This window comes from Hemiscyllium ocellatum, chromosome 1 (assembly GCF_020745735.1).
Source record: "Hemiscyllium ocellatum isolate sHemOce1 chromosome 1, sHemOce1.pat.X.cur, whole genome shotgun sequence".
Taxonomy (NCBI): Eukaryota; Metazoa; Chordata; class Chondrichthyes; order Orectolobiformes; family Hemiscylliidae; genus Hemiscyllium; species Hemiscyllium ocellatum.
This window is the reverse complement of record NC_083401.1, coordinates 20,497,691-20,524,191: the sequence shown is the minus strand read 5'-3', so window position 1 is coordinate 20,524,191 and position 26,501 is coordinate 20,497,691. Positions and strand designations below refer to the sequence as shown.

General features: G+C 43.7%; 1 protein-coding gene across 1 annotated transcript in view; it reads left to right on the top strand.

Annotated features, from left to right (window-relative positions):
- The window catches only part of LOC132820879 (5-hydroxytryptamine receptor 7-like), a 41,421-nt gene extending 35,318 nt beyond the window's left edge, over positions 1–6,103 (top strand). The window contains exon 2 of the mRNA XM_060833241.1: positions 5,332–6,103. Coding sequence (XP_060689224.1) covers positions 5,332–6,103 — 772 coding nt within the window. The remainder of the gene's footprint in view (positions 1–5,331) is intronic.
- Positions 6,104–26,501: the final 20,398 nt, after the last annotated feature.

Sequence of the window (26,501 nt, the reverse complement as noted above, 5' to 3'; positions counted from 1 at the left end):
TCAGGGGTAAATATGGGGGTGGGGTGAGGTGGATTGCTCTTCAGAGGGTCCATGTGGACTTGTTGGGCTGAAGAGCCTGTTTCCATACTGTAGAGAATCTAATCTAAACCCTTCCTATTCATGTGCCCATCCTGATGCCTTTTAAACGTTATAATTGTAACAGCCTTCACCACTTCCTCAGAACATTCCAGGTCTGAAGAAGGGTCACTGGACCCAAAATGTTACCTCTATTTCTCTCTCCACAGATACTGCCAGACTTGCTGAGTTTCTATAGCAATTTCCTTTTTGCAGCTTCGATATAGACCAGGTTAATGAGAATCCAGTCCTGGTTAGTCACAGTCAGGCCAATATAATAACAGCATGACCAGGTTAGTGACTACTCTTTCTCAGTTAGTGACAGTCGAGTTCTGTTTGGTAATAATCTAGTGCAAGTTAATCATAATCTAGTTTTCATGAAATCCAGACCAGATAGTGACACTCAATTCAGGTTAGTGACAATACCATAGATTTCCTGATGCCATGGGCTACATTGAACTTTTTATATTTACAAGGCCGCATCAATAATTACTCAATTGAAAATATTTGTGGATATTGTCTAATTAATCTGTTCAAAGGAGCAGGTGGGACTTAACCTGGTCCTCCTGGTTGACAGGTAGAGATACTATCACTGTACCTGCAGAGCCCTCAAATGTTTGCAGAGTGATCTTTGACTCATAAATGATTAACCAGCTTAGTTGAGGTGGCCCTTCTTCAGACCTGGAATGTTCTGAGGAAGTGGTGAAGGCTGTTACAATTATAACGTTTAAAAGGCATCAGGATGGGCACATGAATAGGAAGGGTTTAGATTAGATTCTCTTGAGTTGAGTAGAACATGGTGTGACCTAACACAAAACAGCAATCAAAACTGGGATCTTAGTGAAGGCCCAGTTTGGGCTTAGTTTGGGTATTGACTCTACACCTATCAAAGCAGGTGAACATGCTTTTTCATTCCACTACTGTTTTCAAAGTTGTTCTACAATTTTATGAAGGTGTAGAGGTGTACTGCACTTTTAAGAGAGTTGAAAAGCTAGCAAGGACTGACAAAGCACACAGTACCAATGTAACAATTGGTCAAAACAAATAGCAGCATCTGGGTTGCCATGAAACCAAAACAAATTCAAATTTGGCCAATCAGTTTAAATTATACCCCAAGATACCAAACTCCAATCAAATTTGAATTTAGTACTTTGATAATATTACAACTAATGAAGTGCTCCGATGTTTTGAGGTATAAAACTGGACATTTTGAACATTTAATGGGAGAACTGCCAAGCCACCAACAAGTACAGACTGCCAGCTGAACAGTGCTCTGAGAGGTATAAATCCATAAGTCTTTTCAGCAGAACATTGAAACTGACCTAAAGAAAATTTACAAAAGAGAATTAACAAAGTGGACTGGTTTTTGAAATGTGATTTTTAAAAAAATCTTAATCGGGATTTTTATTGGGCCAGTATATTTGAGTGGGAGGTAAAAGATAGGTTTAAGAGAAAAGAGTTCTAAATTTTTGTTACTTTTAATATTCTTTGTTGGACTTAAAGAATAGAAGTATTAATTTTTGCTTTAGATAGTGACCTCTGGGATAGTTCTTCCCTCTAAAAATTTAACAGATTACAGCATGAATTGAATTTTTTCGGTATTGCTGGTTTAAATCAGCAGAGGGGTTTACCCCGTGTCGTAACAATAAAATCAAAATGGTGGCTATTTGAGAGAATACAGAGCTGCCTTTCTTACCCATGCTCCTTGCATGTGTTGGCAACTCTCTAATCCTAGGAGAAAGTGAGGACTGCAGATGCTGGAGACCGGAGTTGAAAAATGTGGTGCTAGAAAAACATAGCAGGCCAGGCAGCATCCAAGGAGCAGGAGAATTAACGTTTCGGGCATAACCCTTTCTTCAGGAAACTCTAATAATCCAATAATAAACTCTAATAAAACTCTCTTATCCTTCCTGGAGCTCCATATTTAAAAACACACCAGTCAGGATTTGCTTCTGCCACAATGATGGAAGAGTCCTACATGACATCCAATGATCAGTCAACTAGTTTACTTCATCGTAGATGTTGGTCTGGGTGACCAAACAATTCCCTTATAATATCTTGTGGAGCAATCTGGAGATGAGAAGGATGAATCAGTACTGGATCCATTACTTTTCGTCATTTATGTTAATGATTTGGATGTGAACATAGGAGGTATAGTTAGTAAGTTTACTGATTACACCAAAATTGGAGGTCTAGTGGACAGTGAAGAAGGTTACCTCGGAATACAATGGGATCTTGATCAGGTGCACCACTGGGCTAAGGAGTGGCAGATGGAGTTTAATTTAGATAAATGCGAGGTGCTGCATTTTGGAAAAACAAGTCAGAGCAGGATTTATACATTTCATGGTAAGGTCCTAGGGAATGTTGCTGAACAAAGAGACCTTGGAGTGCTGGTTCATAGTTCCTTGAAAGTGGAGTTGCAGGTAGATAGGATAATGAAGAAGGTGTTTGGTATGCTTTCCTTTATTGGTCAGGGCACTGAGTACAGGAGTTGGGAGGTCAAATTGAAGCTGTTCAGGACACTGGTTAGGCTGCTTTTGGAATATTACATGCAATTCTGGTCTCCTTCCTATTGGAAGGATGTTGTGAAACTTGAAAGGGTTAGGAAAAGATTTACAAGGAAGTTGCCAGGATTGGACAATTTGAGGCTGAATAGGCTGAGGTGTTAGAGGCTGAGGAGTGACCTTATAAAATCATGAGGGGCATGAATAGGATAAATAGAAAATGTCTTTTCCCTGGCATGGGGTGTCCAGAATTAGAGGGCATAGGTTTAGGATGAGAGTGGAAAGATATAAAAGGGACCTAAGGACAACCTTTTTACGCAGAGGGTGGTGCGTATATGGAATGAGCTGCCAGAGGAAGTGGTAGAGGCTGGTACAATTACAACATTTAAAAGGCATTTGGATGGATATGTGAGTAGGAAGGGTTTAGAGGAAAATGGGCCAAATGCTGGCAAATGCGACTAGATTAATTTAGGATATCTGGTTGGCATGGACAAGTTGGACCGAAGGATCTGTTTCCATGCCGTACATGTCTACGACTCTATGACTTCCTTCAAAGGGTTGAGAATCTGTGAAATTCATTACCCCAGGGTGTGGTGGACTCAGGTGTGAGTGAGTTTAAGAAAGAGATAGACTTATTAATGGATTAAAGAGTTATGGAGAGCAGGCAGGAAAGTGGAATTGGGGCTGAGATGCAGTCAGTCATGATTGTATTGAATGATGGAGCAGATTTGAGGGGCTGACTGGCTTACTCCTGCTTCTCATTTTTGTATTCTCATATACCTCTCCTTTCTGAAAGGTGATCACGGTGGCTCAGTGATTAGCATTGCTGCCTCACAGTGCCAGCAACCCAGGTTTGATTCCAGCCTCGGGTGACTGTGGGTTTCCTCCAGGTGCTTTGAAGGGCTTTTGCCCGAAACGTCGATTTTCCTGCTCCTCGGATGCTGCCTGAACTGCTGTGCTTTTTCAGCACCACTTTAATCTAGCTCTGGAATACTCCCACAATCCTAAAATGTGCAGGTCAGGTGACTTGGCCATACAAATTGCCCATCATATTAGGTGCATTATTCAGAGGGAAATGGGTCTGTGTGGACTTGTTGGGCCGAACGGCCTGTTTCCACACTGTAGGCAATCTAGTCTAAGGTGACCAGACTATTCAAGATGTGGTCTCACCAGTGTCATATGTTATTGAAGCAGAACATCCTGTTTGTATGTTCAATTCTTGTAATAAAGGATAGCGTGCCACCAGCTTCTTGATTATATGCTGCACATAGCAAAGTCTTGTGGCTCATACATCAGAACACCTCTGCCCCTTTGTGTATCTGCATTCTGCAGCTATTCTTCATTTAAACAATACGCTATTCGTTCGTTCTTCTGGCTAATATAAAATAAAACTCATATTTTCCAAAAATGATACTCGATGTGATTGATTTTAACCCACTCACTCAACCTAAATGCGTATGCGTGTGTGTTTGTGCCTGTGTGTGAGTGTGTGCGCCTCTGTGTGTGTGTGCATGCGTGTTTATGTGTGTGTGTCTGTGCGTGTGTGTGTGCATGCGTGTTTGTGTGTGCATGTGTGTGTGTGTGCGCGCGCCTGTGTGTGTGTGTGTCTGTGCGTGTGTATGTGCATGTGTTTGTGTGTGTGTGTTTGTGCATGTGTGTGTGTATGCATGTTTGTGTGTGTGTGTGCATGCATGTTTGTGTGTGTGTGTGTGTGTGTGTGTCTTTCCGTGTGTGCATGCGTGTTTATGTGTGCGTGTGTGTGTGTGTGTGTGTGTGTGTGTCTGTGCGTGTGTATGTGCATGCGTGTTTATGTGTGCGTGTCTGTGCGTGTGTGTGTGCGCTTGCAGCCTCCTTATGCCTTTTTGTACATGCTTTCCTGTCTTTCTTGGTGACGTCTGTGAATTTAACTATCATTCCTTTGATCTCTTTATTTGAGTCATTGATATAAATTGTAAAACATTTAGGGAACAGCATTGACTCTTGTAGCACCCCACTTTCCATATTCTGCAAATCAATGTCTTTTTCAACAAAATAGATACCATCTATTTTGCTGGTTCATTTCTAAGGGAATGCCCTGTCCAATCAGAGTCAACCTGTCTGGATGAAAGTTTAACAAAGGCTGTCTGTTAGCTATCAATCAGTTTTCATGGATAGCAAGATCTTGCAAGATGTCCTGATGAGTGCAAGATGAAAGCAGTAATCTAGTTCAGAACTTCTGTGAACAACATGGAAGCAAGCAGTTAGAATCGTAGAATCCCTACAGTGTGGAAACAGGCCCTTCGACCCAACAGGTCCATATTGACCCTCCGAAGAGTAATCTACCCAGCCACATTATTTAACCACTGACTTAGGCACCTAACCTACATATTCACATAATCTGCACATATTTTGATTGTGGGAGGTAACTGGAGCACCCAGAGGAAGCCCGCACAGACACAGGGAGAATGTACAAACTCCACACACACAGTTGCATGAGAATGGAAGCGAACCCAGGTGCCTGGCACTGTAAGGCAGGCAGCAGTGCTAACCACTGAGCCACCATGCCATCCTTCAATGAACTCTGAGGCTCAAAGCTTGTTGCATTAATCAAATTCCATTGTTTAATGACAAGATATGTAAGAGAATGGTATCGATAAAAAAAGTGATCGGTTCGTGATTTAAAGAGTGACAATGTGAAATAAGCAGCAGCTTCTGTTTTACATTAAAGAGCAGTTAGAATTGATAAATCATTTTCGCTAATTGTATGTTTCAGATACCTGGGAATAACACGCCCTTTGACATACCCAGTGAGACAGAATGGAAGATCAATGGCCAAGATGGTGATCACCGTTTGGCTCCTTTCAGCATCCATAACCCTCCCGCCATTGTTTGGTTGGGCTAAAAATGTCACGGTGGACCGGATGTGTCTCATCAGCCAAGACTTTGGCTACACTGTCTACTCCACGGGAGTAGCTTTTTATATTCCCATGACGGTCATGCTGATTATGTATTACCGGATATACAAAGCTGCTAAGGTAAGTGCGGAAAAGCACAAGTTCATGAGTATCCCCCGTCAATATGAGCAGGATGGAGTCTACAACATGGAGGAGGACATTCGAGCCCACCATGCCACCAAGAGGTTCAAGGCCGCAGAGGAGTGTGCCACCTTATCTAAGCTCCTCAGGCACGATCGCAAGAACATTTCTATCTTCAAGAGGGAGCAGAAGGCTGCCCGGACCCTGGGGATCATTGTTGGAGCCTTCACCTTCTGCTGGCTGCCTTTTTTCCTGCTCTCTGCCGCCCGGCCCTTCATTTGCGGGATCGAATGCAGTTGCATGCCGCTGAGGTTGGAGAGAACGTTGCTGTGGTTGGGATACACCAACTCCCTCATCAACCCACTCATCTACGCCTTTTTCAACCGAGACCTGAGGACTACTTTCTGGAGCCTGCTGCGTTGCAAGTACAGAAACATCAACAGGAGGCTTTCAGCTGCGAGCATGCATGAGGCACTCAAGGCCACTGAGAGACATGATTGCATATTGTAACTTCAACCCCAATCATTGCACTGTAGGAAAATAGTAGCCAGCCCAAGAAGGAGCATGCTTGAGAGCAAAATCAGGACCAGATATCTCTCCGGGAGACATTACAAAATATTTGATTCCCCTATTGAGGTAGATACCTGCAGAATGGAACTGCGGTCATTGCTGTTAGTCCTCCAGGCAATACCAGGCTTCGAGAAAGCTGAGGCAAGTCTTTTCACATCAAAAATCTGGCCAAGTGAGTGGAACAGAGCGGCGGTCCAGAAAGTGTAATTGCATCAAAACGGCATCTGAGGATTGGGGGGGGAAGTGCCATCAGGACTCTAAGGCCAGGGTCTGAAAATGTGGAGCTCAAAATCAGCGACCGAGTGAATCAGCCAATTGTTTAGAACACCGTGCAAAAAATGGAATCGTTCTGAACTGCTAACAAATTATCATGATCGTTGACTTTTAAAGAATGTGAGACTGAATGATAGAGAAAACCGATAGAGGAACATGGCTTAGAAAGCAATTGAAATCAGGAGAGCAACACGAAGATCTGACTGTTGAACTAAGCTGATAGTTTTCTTTTTGGGGACTTTGTAATGTTCTAAAATACAAAACCAGGATGCCTTGTATTAAATAAACATAGATTTATTTATGAAAAGTGATCAAAACCACAGAAGTTAGAGCATAGCCTTATGGACAAATTCATGGTCTTCAAAGGTGTTAGGGTCTTGGACTGGGATGCCATTGAATATTTGCTATTGAACAAACTGATGTTAGCATCTACTTTTGTTTTGCTATTCACAGTCACAAAATGATGACCAGTATGTCAAGACAATGTATATTTTGTTGCGCTTTTTTAATGTTTGGACACAGAAGTGTTGGATGCCATAAGAGCATACACTGTGCTGTCAGATCCTTGCTAAAGCTTTGGCCGCTGTTAATACATCACAAGGCTTTAGGAAACATTGCATGAGCATAGGATTAGGAACTAATTGACACTGTCCATTGGACGGGAAAGATGAACATTCACATAGTACCTTTCATAACTTCAGGATGTCCCAACATGCTTTACTGCCCGTCAAGTACCTTTTATTTTAAAGTGGAGTCAGTGTTGTAATGCAGAAGTGTGTGGCAGCCAAATTGCTGTGTAAACATTATAAAGGCCACATGTTTATTTTCATTATAGTAATGCTGGTTGAGGGAGCAATATTGGACAGGACTTGAAATCAGTCCTGTGTTTTGCCAGAATTGAGTGACCTTGAGATCTTTCATGTCCACCTGAGAAGCCAGCCAGCCAGCCTCTTGGTTTATTGGACCATCTGAAAGATGTAATCTCTTATAGTGTGGCACTCCCTCAGTAATGCACTGGAGTGCTCCAGCCATTGAGTTAGGGCTTTAAGTAACCAACCTTCTGAATTGGATGCAACTGTACTACCCACTAGCTGCATCTCACACATCAGCAAAGCTGAGCAATAGTAAAACATGCATTGAACAGCTGATCTTGGTTCCAGAATCCCTGTAAGACAGGTTGATGTTTTCCGCTATTGTAAAAACTTGTACAATTCATTTCTCAATAAAACCATGAAGAGAATCTTGAACAGAACCCCTTGCTGTTCAGTGGTTCAGTTGAAGCCTTTGTCTCCCTAAGACTGTCTCTCATTCATTACAGTGGGAGGAAATATTTGTGCTGGGCGTTAAATAGATACAACACCAAGTGTATCAGCAATGCCCAGCTAGAGGTTCACCAAGCTTGGAGAGTTTGAGTTATAAAGAAAGGTTGGATAGGCTGGGATTTTTTTCACTGGAGTGTAGAGGTTGAGAGGTGGCCTTATCGAGGTTATAAAACAATGAAAGGTATAGAGAGAGTTAATGGTAGTTGTCTTTTCCCTAAGATAGGGGATTTCAAGATTAGGGTTCACATCTTTAAGGTGAGAGGAGAGAGTTTTAAAAAAGACGAGAGTCAAAATCTTTTACACAGAGGGTGGTTTGCGTATGGAATGAACCTCCTGAGAAAGTGATGGATGTGGGTACAGTTACAATATTTAAAAGACATTTGGATAAGTACATAAATAGGAAAGGTTTGGAGGGATATGGGCCAGAAGCAGGCAGGTGTGACTGGTTTAGTTTGGGAACATGGTCTTCATGGACTGGTTGGACCAAAGGGCCTATTTCTATGCTGTATGACTCCATGACTATTGTAACCTTTCAGGCTAGGCCTCAGGTGAAATCAAATGCCATTGACTTAGTTGTAACAATAATTGGCCAACCATCACATACATATCTAGCAGATAAGGTCTGTTGGAATGACAGGAGAGACTGAAATGATTTATTTCTTGAGTTAGGCTTCAGTGCTCCCATGGAAGCTGCGATCTAAGCCTCTCAATACCGTGTGTAGGAGCCCTGCTTTTTTGTATGTAAACAGTCTCTTGCTTATTTGGAATATCATGTTGAAAGCCTCACCTGATAGTTGCTGAGGCTGGAGAGGTGAATACATCAGGAAATCCAAAAGACTTTCATGTGTGGGCAGGTAAAGGTGAGTGTCCGCCTCAGTGACTCTGATCCGGCTGGAAATCAAAGCAAAGCTGAATCCCATTTTTGAAAATAAAACTCTTCAATGTTTTAACAACTCAAAAAAACAAACTTGCCCAAGGTATTTCTTTATTGCTTCCACTGTTTCCACTTCAGTGGACTTAATAATCCAGTTGTGAAACTCACGGTTGAGTGTTCTGAGGTATCTGTTCACATTATTGCAGTAGCAGCCGAGGAGAGTTGATTTGTAAAGTTCATTCAGAGGATGTAGGCAGATGTAGAACATGACAGAGAGTTTGTAATGATGCAGTGAGGTTATTCACTCTTCTGCAGATGCAGCAGACTCAATCTCTAAAGAATTAGCTGTATCATTTAGCACGGGGAATTAACCAGACAAGCCGAATAAATATTGAGGCATTTGCTGTTTTGATACATAGTGTTGTGTTGCAGCACTGTGGAACTTTGACCACTTTGTGGGATGGTCATCTAGAAAGCCCATCTTTATTAGGAGCTGTCAATAAGACACCTGGAAATTGAATGCATTGTAGCTGCATTACAGCTCACAATCTTGACACCAGCACTTCCAGTTGAAGGAAGGCTGTAGATACTTGGGATTAGACTCAGAGAACCTAAATACCTCCAGTACGTTTTAAATTTGGAGAGAAAATAGGTTGAAGCACCATTTAGAGCATTGAGAAATATAGAGAACAGTAGAGGACATTTTTCTTCAGTTCACAGTTCACTTGTGATTGAATTCCTTACACTAGCCTGTGGCAACTTATCTTTTATTACCTTTGTTTGACTGAGTTTGAAAACTTATTGATCTATCATCAATTTCCATTCAAGGAAGAAAATTGCAACTCTACAACACCCTTTGCATGTGAAAGTCTTTCTGAACATGACTCCTGACAGGTTTGGATTTTTAAAAATTCTTTCATGGGATACTGGTGCTGCTGACAAGGTCACCATTTATTACCTGTCCCTAATTGCCCTTGAACTGAAGGCCTTGCTCGGCCATTTCAGAGGCAGCGAAGAGTCAACCATGTTGAGTGTGTGGAGTCACATGTAGGCCAGAACAGGTAAGGATGGCAGATTTTCTTTCCTAAAGGGTATCAGTGAGCTCGATGGGGTTTTACAACAATTGACATTGGTTACATGGTCACCATTAGCATTTAATTCTAGATTTTATTGAATTCAAATTTTGCCACCTGCCATGCAGAGGTTAGAAGGATGTCTCTAGAACATTAGTTTTGGCCTCTGTGTTACTAGTCCAGTGTCATTATCATTATAGTTTTCACCCTTCAGTGTTAGACTCCTAAATTAGCGGGAATAGGTTCTATTTGTTAGAACAAAGAAGAATATAGCACAGAAATGTCCCATTTGGCCCACCAAGATTGTGCTGACATGTGACACCTTTCTCACCTAAAAACCTTTTGCCTCTATGTGATATGTATCCCTCTATTACCTACCTATTCATGTATCTGTCAAGTTGCATCTTACACATTGCTGTCGTATCTGCCCCCACCATCTCGTCTGGCAATGCATTCCAGTCACTTACCACCCTCCTCTAAACTTACCTCCTTTTACCTTATACCTATTGTCCCCAAGTTACAAATCACACAACACCAGGTTATAGTCCAAAAGGTTTATTTAGAAGCACTAGCTTTCAGAGCGCTGCACCTTCATCAGGTGGTTGTGGAGCAGGATCATTAGACACAGAATTTGTAGCAAAAGATCACAGTATCATGCAACTGACATGATATATTGAACAAAGCTAAATTGCCGTTCTTTCATCTTTTAGAATGGGTTGCAGGTTTCAGTTCATTAATATGTAAATCCCAGAACTTCTTTTAAGTCACATTCTCAAGAAAACTTAAGGTTTTATAACAAAAGGACTCAGCTCAGCTCAGCCAATGCAGTAAAAGGGTTAGGTTGGTCCTGTCCCCTTTAGTCCCAATACCTCGACACGGTCCTGTGCCCTTTAGTCCAAGAACTCCCCACCTACGTTCGGGACACCACCCACGCCCTCCACCTCCTCCAGGATTTTCGCTTCCCCGGTCCCCAACGCCTTATTTTCACTATGGACATCCAGTCCCTGTACACCTCCATCCCCCATCACGAAGGACTCAAAGCCCTCCGCTTCTTCCTTTCCTGCCGCACCAACCAGTACCCTTCCACTGACACCCTCCTTCGACTGACTGAACTGGTCCTCACCCTGAATAACTTCTCTTTTCAATCCTCCCACTTCCTCCAAACTAAAGGAGTTGCCATGGGCACCCGCATGGGCCTCAGCTATGCCTGTATCTTCGTAGGATATGTGGAACAGTCCATCTTCCGCAACTACACTGGCACCACCCCCCACCTTTTCCTCCGCTACATCGATGACTGTATCGGCGCTGCCTCGTGCTCCCACGAGGAAGTTGAACAGTTCATCAACTTTACTAACACCTTCCATCCTGACCTTAAATTCACCTGGACTGTCTCAGACTCCTCCCTCCCCTTCCTAGACCTTTCCATCTCTATCTCGGGCGACCGACTCAACACAGACATCTACTATCAACCAACTGACTCCCACAGCTACCTGGACTACACCTCCTCCCACCCTGCCCCCTGCAAAAACTCCATCCCATATTCCCAATTCCTTCGTCTCCGCCGCATCTGCTCCCAGGAGGACCAGTTCCAACACCGCACAGCCCAGATGGCCTCCTTCTTCAAGGACCGCAGATTCCCCCCAGACGTGATCGACGATGCCCTCCACCGCATCTCCTCCACTTCCCGCTCCTCCGCCCTTGAGCCCCGCTCCTCCAACCGCCACCAAGACAGAACCCCACTGGTTCTCACCTACCACCCCACCAACCTCCGCATACAACATATCATCCGCCGTCATTTCCGCCACCTCCAAACGGACCCCACCACCAAGGATATATTTCCCTCCCCTCCCCTATCAGCGTTCCGCAAGGACCACTCCCTTTGTGACTCCCTCGTCAGATCCACATCCCCCACCAACCCAACCTCCACACCCGGCACTTTCCCCTGCGACCGCAGGAAATGTAAAACTTGCGCCCACACCTCCACACTCACTTCCCTCCAAGGCCCCAAGGGATCCTTCCATATCCGCCACAAGTTCACCTGTACCTCCACACACATCATCTATTGCATCCGCTGCACCCGATGTGGCCTCCTCTATATTGGGGAGACAGGCCGCTTACTTGCGGAACGCTTCAGAGAACACCTCTGGGCCGCCCGGACCAACCAACCCAACCACCCCGTGGCTCAACACTTTAACTCTCCCTCCCACTCCACCGAGGACATGCAGGTCCTTGGACTCCACCGGTAGAACATAACAACACGACGGCTGGAGGAGGAGCACCTCATCTTCCGCCTGGGAACCCTCCAACCACAAGGTATGATTTCAGATTTCTCCAGTTTCCTCATTTCCCCTCCCCCCACCTTGTCTCAGTTGGTTCCCTCAACTCAGCACCACCCTCCTAACCTGTAATCTCCTTCTTGACCTCTCCGCCCCCACCCCACTCCGGCCTATCACCCTCACCTTGACCTCCTTCCACCTATCCCACCTCCATCGCCCCTCCCCCAAGTCCCTCCTCCCTACCTTTTATCTTAGCCTGCTTGGCTACTCTCTCTCATTCCTGATGAAGGGCTTATGCTCGAAACGTCGAATTCCCTATTCCTGAGATGCTGCCTGGCCTGCTGTGCTTTGACCAGCAACACATTTTCAGCTTAGGTTAGAGTCTATCTGTATCCCAATCCTGAGTCAGACTGGTTCTATTTCCAAAGTGGAATTTACAAGGTATTAGATGGATTAACTGCCTGCATTAACTGCCTGCAGATTGTGTGTTTTTTGAGCAAAATAGAATGCGTCTGCAAATATAATTCTGCAAATGCAAGTTCACCCCGTAGACTTATATGTGTGTGCAGATACATGAGAGAGAGAGAAAGTGTATGCATGTGAATATGCCCATATAAGTGTGAATGAACATGAGAGAGGGTGTTTGCATGTGTGAAAGTTTGGTAAAGTGTGTGTGTAGATGTGATAGAGGGTATTTGCGTGGGTGTGAGTGTGGGGGGTGCATATGTATGTATGAGAGAGAGCATGTGTATGAGAAAGAGTTTACGCGAGTGTGTGAGTATGTAAGAGTGTGTATGTATTTGTGCTTGTGTGTGTGACAGAGTGTATAGTGTAGTAGGGTCACCTGTAGTGTGACATGAACCCAAGGTCCTGGTTGAGGCCATCCCCATGAGTAGTGATCTTGGATATCAGCCTCTGCTCGGTCACTTTGCATTGCTGCCTATCCTGAAGTCTGTCTTGGACTGTCTGGACTACTAATCTTGAAGTCTTTTCCTTGCCTTCTCCTCTAGTTGATGCTAACATTATTGTCTTACTGTCTCCTCTCACCCAATTCTCTCAGTGCTGCTAATTCACTATCTTGGTGTTTCTTTTTACTTGGACACTACCTGGAGGAACTCCTGTAGGGATGGTTTGGATCTCAGATGACTGACACAGATGACTGATGACAACAACTGCGTCACCTTCCTTTGTATTAAGTATAACTCCAACCAGTGGAGAGTTTCCCCCTAATTCCCATTGATTCTAGTTTTGGTAGAATCCTTGATGCCTCATTTAGTCAATGCTGTCTTGCTGTCAAGAGCTGTGACTCACCTCACATCTGGAGTTCAGGTCTTTTATGCACTTTTGAACCAAGGTTGAAATGAGGCTGGGACTTGAGTGGTCCTGGAAGAGCCCAAACTCTGTATGGATGAGCAGGTTATTGCTGAATAATGACAGTTTTAAAGCACGTTTGATCACCTTTTCCAATACCTCACTGACGGAGAGTTCCTAGAACGTGTTTGAGATAGTTTCTGATGAGGAACCAACTCGAATATCTATCTATCTAGTGTTATGCAATGATCAAAGGCCAATTAATAGTATTATAAAATAACCTTTAACAGTGCCAATAGCATGATGGAATTTTGCATCAAATTTGAAAAAAGATGTATTTCAGTCTGAAACATAGATCTTAAATCTAAACTAGGGAAGTATAAAGGTACGAAAAGGGAATTGGCTGTGGTGGATTGGTACAATATTTTAAAAGCTTTGACAGTAGGTAGGTTAAAGTTAGAATTTAAAGAATTAATCCTTGGTTTTCAAAAACCATACATTTTATAAGCATAAAAATATAGAAAAGGAAAAATGAGAGAGCCATGGCTAACAAGAAAGTTAAAGATAGTATTAGAACAAAGGAGAGGTATATAAAGTTGCAAAAAAAGCCATAAACCTGGGAGAATTATATATTTCAGTAAAGGTGGCTCAACAACTTAACAAGGAAAGAAAGAGTAGAATATGAACATAAATTGGCAAGAAGCACAAAAATGGATTGCAAAATCTTTTATAGCTATGCAAAAATATTTTTTACAGGCAGAGAGAGGAGGAGAATTTATAATCTTAATGGCGAATTGGCAGAGATAAAATAAATATTTTGCATTTGCTTTCATAGAGGATAACTCAAAAAAGTCTCCCTGAAGTAATTAAGATTGAAGGATCTAGTGAGATCATAGAACTGAAAGAAATTAATATTAATAAAAGCAAATATTATTGGAGAAATTAATTGTTTGGAGAAATTAGTGGGGCTGAAAGGTGACAATTCCCTCGGACCTGATGTCCTGACCTTTGTTCTGGAACAATGAAAGAGTTGGCTGCAGAGATGGTCACTGCATTGATGATCATCTTTGACATTCTATCTATTCTGCAATGGTATGTGCAGATTGGAAGGTTACAGATTAAAAATAAAATGGGTGACAGAGAAATTAGGGAAGTACAGACCTGTTAGCCTAAGTTGTTTTGTTCACTTGTTGAATGTGCCTGTCTCTGGCTGGCCAGCATTTATTGCCTGTCCTTACCCGCCCTGGAACTGAATGGCTTCCTTGGCCATTTCAGAGAGCAGTGGAAAATGAACTACATTGCTGTGGGTCTGGAGCAATGGGTAGGCTAGTCTAGGTGAGGATGGCAGATTTCTCTCTTAAAAAGGCTTTAGTGAGCCAGATAGGTTTTTCTGACAATTGTTAATGGTTGCATGGTCAATAGTAGAATCTTAATTCCAGGTATTTTTAAGAAAAAAAAATTGAATTCAAATTCCACTATCTGTCATGGGAGAGATTAAACCCCAGAACATTAGCGGGGTTTCTGGAGTACTAGTCTAGTGATAATATCGTTAGGCCATCCCAGCCTTTTTCTTAGTAGTAGGCAAAATGCTAGAATTTATTTTCATGAATGTGGATACTGGATATTTAGAAATAATTGTTTGATTGGGCAGAGTCAACTTGAATTTAGAGTCATAGTTTTGGGCAGCATGGTCCAGGCTATTTGGTCCACCTCATCCATGCCAGCCAGATATCCTAAATTAATCTAGTCCCATTTGCCAACATTTGGCCCCTTTTCTCTCTAAACCCTTCCTATTCATGTACCCATTCAGATGCCTTTTAAATGTCATAATTGTATTTATGAAAGGGAAATCATGTTGGTAAACCTGATAGAGCTTTATGATGATATTACCAGCAGAATCGATAAGGGGACCCAATAAATGTGATGTATTTGGATTTCCAATGGGCTTTTGATAAAGTGTCATAGAAGAGGTTAGTAAACAAAATTAATCGCATTGGATTATGGATCATATACTGGAATAGAATGAGTATTGATTAACAGGCAGAAAGAAAAGAATAGAGATAGTCATTCAGGGTTGGCAGAATATGACCTGTGGGGTAACATAAGGATTAATGCAGAACCCCTAGCTGCCCTCAACTTGTCTCAGATTTTCTTGGGTAAGGGTCTGCTGTGTTGAAATTTTTGGAGTGGCTTTTACCATGGCGACCAATGAGATCTTGCTTTGTATCAAACTCACTTCATTAGTTACTTTCCCCCACCCCTGTGATGTCTTTCAAGTCCAGTTATGGCAGGCGGATGATGGTCCAGTGGTATTGTCATCAGACTGTTCATCCAGTGGTTAATGGTTTGGGGATCTGGATTTGAATTCGGCCGTGGAAGCTGCTGGAACTTGAATCAATTTAAAACAAAATCTGGAACTAAGATTCTGATATGAACATCAAACCATTTTTTATTATCAGGAGAAACTCATCTGGTTCACCAATGTCCTGTAGGGAAGGACATATGCACTCCTTACCTGGTCTGCCCTACATGTGATTCAAGGCCCGCAGCAATGTCGTAGAATCTTTACTGCCCTCTGGGCAATTAGGAATGGGTGATAAATGCTACCTTTAGTGTGAATTAATTTTTAAAAAAATGTTTTATTTTATGCGGTTCCCAGAACAACTTACCATGAAGCCTTGAGCTCAAGGTATGCAACATCAAGAAACAGTTGGCAGCACTAGATACTGCTATGACAGTTTTCTGGCATGAGAACTGACGACTTGTATTCCAGAACTTGCCTCTCCCCTCGCCGAGCTCTTTCAATACAGCTACAACACTGACAGCTAACCAATAAAATGAAAAACTACCCAGCTATATCCTGAACACATAAATGCAGGACAGACCCAACACATCTATTAACTACCCCATCCGCCTACTCTCCATCATCAGTAAAGTGATGGAAGGTGTTATCAATAGGGCTATCAAGCAGCACCTGCTCAGCAATAACCTCAGTGCTCAGTTTAGGTTCCTCCAGGGCCACTCAGCTCCTGGCCTCAACAATTTATCCTTGTCCATCCATGTCAATGCTGCAGTTAAGAAAGCACACCAATGCCCCTACTGCCTCAGAGGGCTAAGGAAATTGGGTGTGTCCACAATGAGTCTTACCAACAGATGCACCATAGAAAGCATCCTATCCAGAAACTTAAGCTTAGTATGGAAACTGCTCTGCCTGAGACGGCAAGAAATTGCAGAGAGTTGTGAATGCAGCCCAGTCCATCACTAGCCTTCAAACCATTGACTCCATATACATGTCTCACTGCCTCAGAAAGGCAGCCAATATAATCAAGGACCCCTCCCACCCCAGCTATACTCTAGTCCACCCTCTTCCATCCATCAGAAGATATAAAAGTTTGAAAACACATGTCAACAGATTTAAGAACAGCTTCTTCCCCGGAGTTATCAGATTTTTGAACAGACCTCTCATATACTAGAGTTGATCTTTCTCTGCATCTTCTCTGTAGCTGTAACACTATATTCTGTATTATATTGTGATGTACTTATGTAGGGTGTAATTTGCCTGGATAGCACACAAAACAAAACATTTCACTGTGTCTCAGTACATGTGACAACAATAAATCCAATCCTATCAAATCATTACAGTCTTTGTTCAAACATAGACAAAAGAGCTGAATTCTGGAGGTGAGATGAGAGGGACAACCCTTGACATCAGGTGGTGTTTGACTGAATGAGCCATTAAAGAACCCTTGGAAAACTGGAATCAGGGGGAAATCTCTCTGATGGTTACAGTACACCTGGCACAAAGGAAGATGATTGCGGTTGTTGGAGGCTAGTTATCTCACTCCATGACATCTCTGCAGGCGTCCCTCAGGGAAGTGTCTTAGGGTCAACCATCTTCAGCTGCTTCATCAAGACCTTCACTCCACCATATGGTCAGAAGTAGGGACGTTCACCAATGACTGTACAATGTTCAGCACCATTTCAGACTCCACGTACTAAAGCAGTCCTTGTCAAAATACAACAAGGTCAGGACAACTTTCAGTCTTGGGCTTATGTGTGGCAAGTAACGTTTGCAATGCTTTGTCTGCGTGGGTTTCTTCTGGGTGTCTGGTTTCCTCCCATAGTCCAATGATGTGCAGCTAGGTGATTGGCCATGTTAAATTGTCCCTAATGTCCATGGATGTGTAGGTTAGGTGCATTAGTCAGGGTTAAATGCAGAGTAATAGGGTATAGGAATGGGTCTGGGTGGGTTACTTTTTGAAGGGTCAGTGTGGACTTTGTTGGGCCTAATGGTCTGTTTCAACACTGTAGGGATTCTATGATTCTATGAACCACACAAGTGCCAGGCAATCACAATCTCTCAGCAAGAGAGAATCTAAATATTTCCGTTGGGCATTCACTGAAACCCCACTATTAACATCCTGGAGGTTAACATTGACCAGAAATTTAGCTGGACTCACCACATAAACACAATGGCTACAAGAGCAGGTCAGAGACTAGGAATACCACTGTGAGTCAAGATTAGTGTGCCGTTGGAAAAGCAGAGCAAGTCAGGCAGCATCCGAGGAGCAGGAAAATCAATGTTTCGGGCAAAGGCCCTTCACCAGGAAGGGCTCATAAAGGGCTTTTGCCCGAAACATTGATTTTCCTGCTCCTCAGATGCTGCCTGACCTGCAGCATCTAATCTTGACTCTGATCTCTAGCATCTGCAGTCCTCACTTTTGCTCATACTACGGTGAGTAACTCACCTCCTAATTCCCAAAGCCTGTCCACCATCTGCAAGGCATAAGTCAGGAGTGTGAAGGAATACTCCCCATTTGCCAGATTGGTGCAGTTCCAACAACACTCAAGAACCTTTACATCATCCAGGACAAAGCAGCCTCCCCCGCAACATGATTGGCATCACATCCACATGCATCCACTCCCTCCACCACCAATGCTCTGCAGAGGCAATGTGTACCATTTACCTGAGGCACTGCAAAGATTCAGCAGGATTCTTTCAACAGCACCATTCAAACCCAAAACTGCTACCAGTTAGAAACTAAGGATAGTATATAAATGCAACCATGAGCTGAAAATGTGTTGCTGGGAAAGCGCAGCAGGTCAGGCAGCATCCAAGGAGCAAGAGAGTCGACGTTTCGGGCATGAGCCCTTCTTCAGCTCTTCTTCCTGAAGAAGGGCTCATGCCCGAAACATCAATTCTCCTGCTCCTTGGATGCTGCCTGACCTGCTGCGCTTTTCCAGCAACACATTTTCAGCTCTGATCTCCAGTATCTGAGGTCCCTACTTTCTCCTATAAATGCAACCATCACTACTATAATTTCCCTTTCAAGCCATTCACCATCCTGATTTGACAATATGTGCCATTTATTCAGTGTTGATGAGCCAAACTCCTGAAGTCACATGACACCAGGATATAGTCCAACAGGTTTATTTGAAATCACAAGCTTTCATCACCTGATGAAGGAGCAGTGGTCCGAAAGCTTGTGATTTCAAATAAACCTGTTGGACTATTACCTGGTGTCGTATGATTCCTGACCTTGTCCACCCTGCTCCAATACCGGCTCCTCAAAACCAAAATCCTGAGAAGTCTTTCTTTAATGATGCGGTGGGCCTATCTGCAGTATATGGTCTGCAGTGATTCAAAAAGGCAGCTCAACAAATTTACATGGGAAATGGGGGCCAGGCAATAAATGCTGGCCAGCCAGTAATGCCCATGTCCCATTTACTGCCATCAACGATATTATAAAATGCTGCTGTCTTTCAATGAAGTCCTGCAGTAGATCAACTGCATTGGGGTTGTAAGAAAAACAAGATAACTGGGCAGTGTTTCATGCTGGGAAGCATTTAATTCTTCTTTTTGGTGCAGAAATTCAGCTGATTCATTTACTTCCTTCACAACTTACCTTGCGCTCGAGATAGAAGTGTTGCCAAGGAACTCCCCTGGCAGCTTAACAATAAACAGAATGGGCTGCATGACTAAAACAAACTGACAGGGAAATCCCCTATGAAAACCCCAGTGTGTGATGCATTAGCAACTCAGGATTCTCCCTGCTATCCTGTAACCATGGTGGAATGCTTACATTGCCAGTAGTGAAAGGTGAGTCAGTCTCTTTCCTTCTCTTGGTTCTGTCGGCCTGAAAGAACTGATGATAGAGTATGTGAGGCAGGAATTTTGTTTCCAGTTCTGTTCATGGGATGTGGGTGTTGTTGGCTGGTCAGCATTTATTCCCTAGTTGCCCTTGAGAAGATGGTGGTGAGCTGCCTTCTTGAACCGTTGCGATTTGGGATGGAGAATATCCACATTGCTCGTATTTTATTTCTCTTTATTCATTCACGGGATGAGGACATCCCTGGCTTGGCAGCATTTTTATTGCCCACACAATAGTTAAGAGTCAACCACAACTCTATGGATCTGGAGTCACATGTAGGCCAGACCAGGTGAGGATGACAGATTTCTTCCCCTGAAGGTATGAGTGAACCAGATAGGTTTTACCAACAATTAACAATAGATCCATGGTCATCATAAGACTCTTATTATCCAGATTTCCATTGAATTCAAATTCCAACATCTGCTGTGGCACAATTTGAACCCATGTCCCCAGGGCATTCCCTGGGTGTCCAGATTAAAAGTCTAGTGATGATACCACTAGGCCATCACTTCCAATGTAATGATCAGTGGTGCTGGAAGAGCACAGCAGTTCAGGCAGCATCCACAATGCAGCGAAATCGATGTTTCGGGCAAAAGCCCTTCATCAGGAATAAAGGCAGTGAGCCTGTAGTGTGGAGAGGATAAGCTAGAGGAGGGTGGGGGTGGGGAGGAAATAGCATAGAGTACAATGGGTGAGTGGGGGAGGGGATGAAGGTGATAGGTCAGGGAGGAGAGGGTGGAGTGGATAGGTGGAAAAGGAGATAGGCAGGTCGGACAAGTTCGGACAAGTCATGGGGACAGTGCTGAGCTGGAAGTTTGGAACTAGGGTGAGGTGGAGGAAGGGGAAATGAGGAAACTGTTGAAGTCCACATTGATGCCCTGGGGTTGAAGTGTTCCAGGGCGAAAGATGAGGCGTTCTTCCTCCAGGCGTCTGGTGGTGAGGGAGTGGTGGTGAACGAGGCCCAGGACCTGCATGTCCTCGGCAGAGTGGGAGGGGGAGTTGAAATGTTGGGCCACGGGGCGGTGTGGTTGATTGGTGTGGGTGTCCTGGAGATTTTCCCTAAAGCGCTCTGCTAGGAGGCGCCCAGTCTCCCCAATGTAGAGGAGACCGCATCGGGAGCAACGGATACAATAAATGATATTAGTGGATGTGCAGGTAAAACTTTGATGGATGTGGAAGGCTCCTTTAGGGCCTTGGATAGAGGTGAGGGAGGAGGTGTGGGCACAGGTTTTACAGTTCCTGCGGTGGCAGGTGAAAGTGCCAGGATGGAAGGGTGGGTTGTAGGGGGGGCGTGGACCTGACCAGGTAGCATCACTTCCAATGAATGAGCTGAAGAAAATTTTTCATGTTGACGGAGTGGGAGGAAAATAATTGGGAGAGGTTCATATAGATTTTAAACATCAATGCATGTTTGGACCGAATGGTATGTTTCCTGCATATTTTATGTAATTGTCTTTGGAAATGTTGCGGAGGCTGACAAAAGTTTACTTCTCAATTTAAATCACCTTACCTGCTCAAATACGTTGAGGCACTGAATGTTCTTTAGAGAAGCATATTCTCTCAAGAATAATAATGACCATCCCCCTCATTCTCTCAATTAAAATCAAAAAGATAGATTAACTGCTCATTATCACATTTCTCCTTGTAGGTGGTTGCAGTTTTGCAAGTAAATTGCCTTATTACCCACTTTACAATAGTAACTATGCTCCAAAAGTACGCCATTATTTGGGAAATATGATAGTTGTGAAAGACAGGCCTTTCTTTTCATGAACAAAAATCTAAAAGAACTGAGGATTCTGGCAATCAGAAACAAAAACAGAAATTTCTGGAAAAAGTCAATAGAATCCAGGTCAGCAAGCCATTATAGTTGCTCATGGCATGTAGATTTGTGATGGCAAAAGAGTCCCACTAGACCTACACCGAGTAAGAGAACTCATAGGCAAAAAAGGAGATAAAAGCTAATTACTGCAGATGCTGGAATCTGAAACCCAAAGACAAAATGCTGGAAAATCTCAGCAGGTCTGGCAGTGTCTGTAAGGAGAGAAAAGAGCTGATGTTTCGAGTCTAACTGACCCTTTGTCAAAGTTGCTTTGACAAAGGGTCAGTTAGACTTGAAACGTCAGCTCTTTTCTCTCCTTACAGACACTGCCAGACCTGCTGAGATTTTCCAGCATTTTCTCTTTTGAACTCATAGGCAAAAGTGGGCACTACAGATGCTGGAGATCAGAGTCTAGATCAGAGTGGTGCTGGAAAAGGCACAGCAGGTCAGGCAGCATCCGAGGAGCAGGAAAATCGATGTTTTGCACAAAAGCTCTTCATCAGGAATGTACCCACTTTCTCATTCCTGATGAAAGGCTTCTGCCAGAAACATGATTTTCCTGCTCCTCGGATGCTGCCTGACCTGCTGTGCCTTTTCCAGCACCACTCTGATCTAGACTCTGATCTCCAGCATCTGTAGTGCCCACTTTTGGTCATGTACCCACTTTCGCCTAAGAGAACTCATAGGCCAGTATCCAGGTGAGTCTGGATCGGAACAGTCAAATTGCTTAGCAACATCCAAATCAGACCCTATCAAAATAAACACCTAGTTAAGTGGTGGGAGAAAGTGAGGACTGCAGATGCTGAAAATGTGTTGCTGGAAAAGCGCAGCATCCGAGTTAAATGGTGACCCAGTTCTAGTGAAGGTTGATACTGGCACAGCCATTTCAGTGACTGCAGACCCAGTCTTTAATAAAATTCACTCTGGACTCCAACCCTTAAGTTTGTACAAGACCTCAGCTAGACTGCGAACCTATACCAGGAAATCCTTATCGATCTTATGCACCAGCAGGTTCAGGAACAGCTTCTTCTTGGTGGCTATTAGGCTGATGAATAGACCCTCTAACATCAAACAATCCTGATCGTGCTAATGTTGATCTTGCCTAGCATGTGCTATGCGTGACATAACCTGCATACCTCTAAGTATTTTTTTCACTGCTATGATCTGTGTGGCTTTGCTTCCTATGATCTGCCTGTACTGCTCATAAACAAACCTTTTCTCTGTACTGAGGTACACATGACAATAAATCAAATCAAATCAAATCAAGTGTACAACTTTGATTCCAGTCTGTTATGAGGAGCAGCTGGTTTGATTAAGGTAAAAGGCCAAGCCTGCTGGGGCAAAATTGGTTGGAAAAGACTCACCTCGATTGGCTCAACATGTTTTGATTAGAAAATGGCTGCCTAATTGAAGTTTTACTTGAATACTTGGAATTTTTTCCAGAAGGACTAGGGACTATCGAAGGAATCAAGGCCACCTTGCACATTGACCGGTGGCAATTCCATGATTTTGCAAGGTCTGCCCAGTGCCATTTGCCTTATGGACAAAAGTAGAGATGAAATCAAGAAGCTGGAAGGCAAAGAAATCATCAAACCTGGACAAGCACCCAACTCCTGACATCGAGGATTTATACGCAAAGCTGGCAGGGGGTAGGGGAGAGGCGTGGTGGGGGCAGATGGAGGCAGAGGAGGGGCTTTGAGGTGGAGGTGAGGCGTGGTGGGGGGTGGGGGGGGTGAACGCTGTTCTTTATGACATGAGCCATGTGCACTTGCAATTGTGGTTAGACGAGGATTCCCAGAAGTATGTTATGTTTAGTTTCCATCAGGGTTTGTACCTGAATGGAGACCGCCATTTGGGGTATTGTCAGCCTGTGTAATTTTTCAGTGGATGTTGGAGAACACTTTACAAGGTCTCCCCAGGCTATCATTGATCTAAATGATATGCTAATAATAGAGAAGACCAACAGGAGCACTTAGAGAACTTGGACATGGTCCTTAGGTGTTTATCCCAAGTGGCCAAACGCCTTAGAAAGGAAAGAAATGTGCTTTCCAGGAACCCCAAGAGAGATAGATGGGCTACAGAGTTGACAACATCAGGTTGCACTCATTGGAAGATAAAGTGAGGATGATCAAAAGTGCCCCAACTCCCATGTCTGTACCAGAGCTTCAGTCTTTCTGTCGGTTGGTGAGTTATTATGGAACGTAGATGCATAACCTGGTCTCCATTTTGGCACCTTTGCATCTACTCTTAATAAAGGGGTCAGCCTCAGAAATGGTTGCATGGCCAAGCGATAGCTTTCAGGGGAGTGAAGAAACAGCTATCATCCTCTAGGGTGTTGGCCCACAAGGGTCCCAAGCGAGATCTTGTATTGACATATGATGCTTCCCCATATGGCGTCAGGGGAATATGAGCTCATTGGTGGCCTAATGGAGAGGAACGCCCAATAACATATGCATCTAGGACTGGGGATAATACAAAGTGTAAATACACCCAGGTAGAGAAGGAAGGTTTGGTGGTCAGAATTGGAGTCAAGAAGTTCCACCAATATCTTTCCAGAAATAAATTTGTAATAATGATGGATCACAAGCCCCTTTAAGATCTACTTAAAAAGGACGAGGCAGTGTTGCCCAAAGCTTCAGGCCAAATTCATTGATGGGCTCTAATTCTAAATGCTTATAATTTTAAGTTGGAACACCAAGTACTAAATGCAGATGCGCTGAGCCACCTCCTTCTGGCAGATACACCACTGGTGGTACAGCCACTGGAAGAGTCTGTAATGGTTTAAAATTTTCATGGACACACTTCCAGTCACAGCTGACAATCTCAGACTTTGGATGCAGAAAGATCCAGTCCTGACAAGATTAAAACAGCTGGTAGTGATCGGGGAAAACAAAGGGCTGTCACAACGAGAAACTAAATCCTTTTGGACCTGGAGAGACCAGATCACAGTAGAGGACGGCATATTATTATAGAGCGCAAGAGTGATTGTCCTGAGCAAAGGTCACCGCCAGATATTGGCTCAACTCCACCAGGGTCATCCAGGGGTTTCCAAAATGATGTTGGTGAGAAGTTAATTCTAACTAGGATCGGATACAGACATATCCACCTTGGAGGGGCAGTGCCCAGAGTGCCAACAAGGACAAAAATTATCACAAGAAGCTCCTTCACATTCGTGGGAATTGCTGGGTAAACCATGGACTCAGTTACACGCCGATTATGCAGGTCTTTTCATGGGCTTAATCCTCCTAGTAATTGTGGGTGTCCACCCAAAGTGATTGAATGTTCTTAGAGTTCATTCGTCAAACATGGGGAAGATGATAGAAAAACTGCAATACAAGACTCCTGGAAGTGTTGGTCAGACATAACGGGCCATCCTTTTCCAACAAGGAATTTGAGTATTTCCTAAATTCAAATAGTATTTGGCCTATAGGGATAGCTCCATACCATTCATCATCTAATGGTCTAGCAGGAAAATCAAGGTAACATTTGCAGGCAGGCTTAAAGAAACAGCCTACAGTTTCAATAGGTACCAGACTGTTGCAGTGCTGTTTTGATTATAGGACTACTCTTCATGCAACTATAGGGATAGCTCCAACAGAATTGCTCACAGGGAGAAGATTCCGCACCGGGTTAAATCGGATTTTCCTAGACATGAGTGGGGAGGGGGAAATGGCGTCAGGAACGCCAATGCTGGACACAAGACATTGTCAAGTGAGAGGAGTCAAGTTTGATGTAGGAACCATGGGAGTGGCTCTGCATGGATAAGAGGCATGGTCAACATGAGGTCAGGTCCAGTGATGTATAAAGTTCGGGTAGGTGCGATGGTCCTGAACAAGCACATGGACAATCCGAAAGCATCAAGCTCGCAACCTTTCTGACTCTTCCAGAGCCCATTGGTTCTCCCGCTCCATCAAGAATTGAAGAAGCTATGGAATCTGAGATGGACACCACAGATATCACTACTTTGACACTTTTGCCACCTGAAGAAGAGAAAGAATTTCTTCTGAGATGCTCCTGGTGTACGAGACAAGCTACTGTGCATTACAAAAGGAGCAGCTACAAAAATGAAACTTGGCCTATGTCCTCAGACTCAAAGGGAGAGGGGTGTGAAAAGATCAATCTGGTGGATTTCCCTAGAATATAAGTTCTCTGGTTGGGGCTGTTAACCTGGCCCAATCTGGGAGAACTTGCTGACAGATATAAACAGGAGTGTCAGAGTTCACTTTGAGAGCTGACTCTGAGGGAGCTGGATCAGTGTCAAGGACTTCCCTCCAGTGATCTGGTGACGGGATATTGGCCTCTGTCTAGTTATTTCAGAGGCTACCTCCTGAGTTGACTAGCCTAACTTAAATTTGTTAAGGCATGACAGGACTAAGTTAGCCGAAGAACGTGGTGCTGAAAAAGCACAGCTGGTCAGACAGCATCCGAGGAGCAGGAGAGTTGACGTTTCGAGCATAAGTTCTGCATCAGGAGCTTATGTTGACTCTCCTGCTTCTCGGATGCTATCTGCCCGGCTGTGCTTTTCCAGCACCTCACTCTTCGACTCTGATCTCCAGCATTTGCAGTCTTCATTTTCTGAAGAAGGGCTTACGCCCGAAACGTTGAATCTCCTGTTCCTTGGATGCTGCCTGACCTGCTGCGCTTTTCCAGCAACACATTTTCAGTCTTCATTTTCTCCCAGGACTCAGATAGTGCCTACACTTCACTGCAGACTGGTGAGGGGAAGCATACCATTGTTATACTGCTGCGTATGAGGGGTATTTTAGTTTCAATCTTTATTCAAAGTCTTGTTGTGGAGAGAGAGAGAGAGAGAGCACTTAAATTTCAAAATAGCACTTTCAGAAAAGCAGAGCAAACCATTTCACTGTGCAAACTGGCAGCATCGAGAAGTCGCCAATTAGCATCAAATCTGCAGAGGGGGTGCCAATTCCTTCAAAGTTGAGTTATTGTGCTTCAGTGGATTCTTCAGCCTCATTAAACATAATCATAATCCGTGGCAATCTTCTTCATGTCATTAAACCATTTTGCTGGGATATAGCCAGCCACTATTTATGAGAGATCTCATTCTATTACTTGGTAATCTCCCTTGGGTCTTGCTTCATGTTCTGATTGACAATCATCCCTACATCTGGGCTGTCGCCTCTGAATAGCTGCTGTGAGTGATGTTACCATTCTGTGACTGGAGTAGAGCTCACATTCTGGTCCAGCCGTGCAGGAGCTGCACATTGACCTTGGATG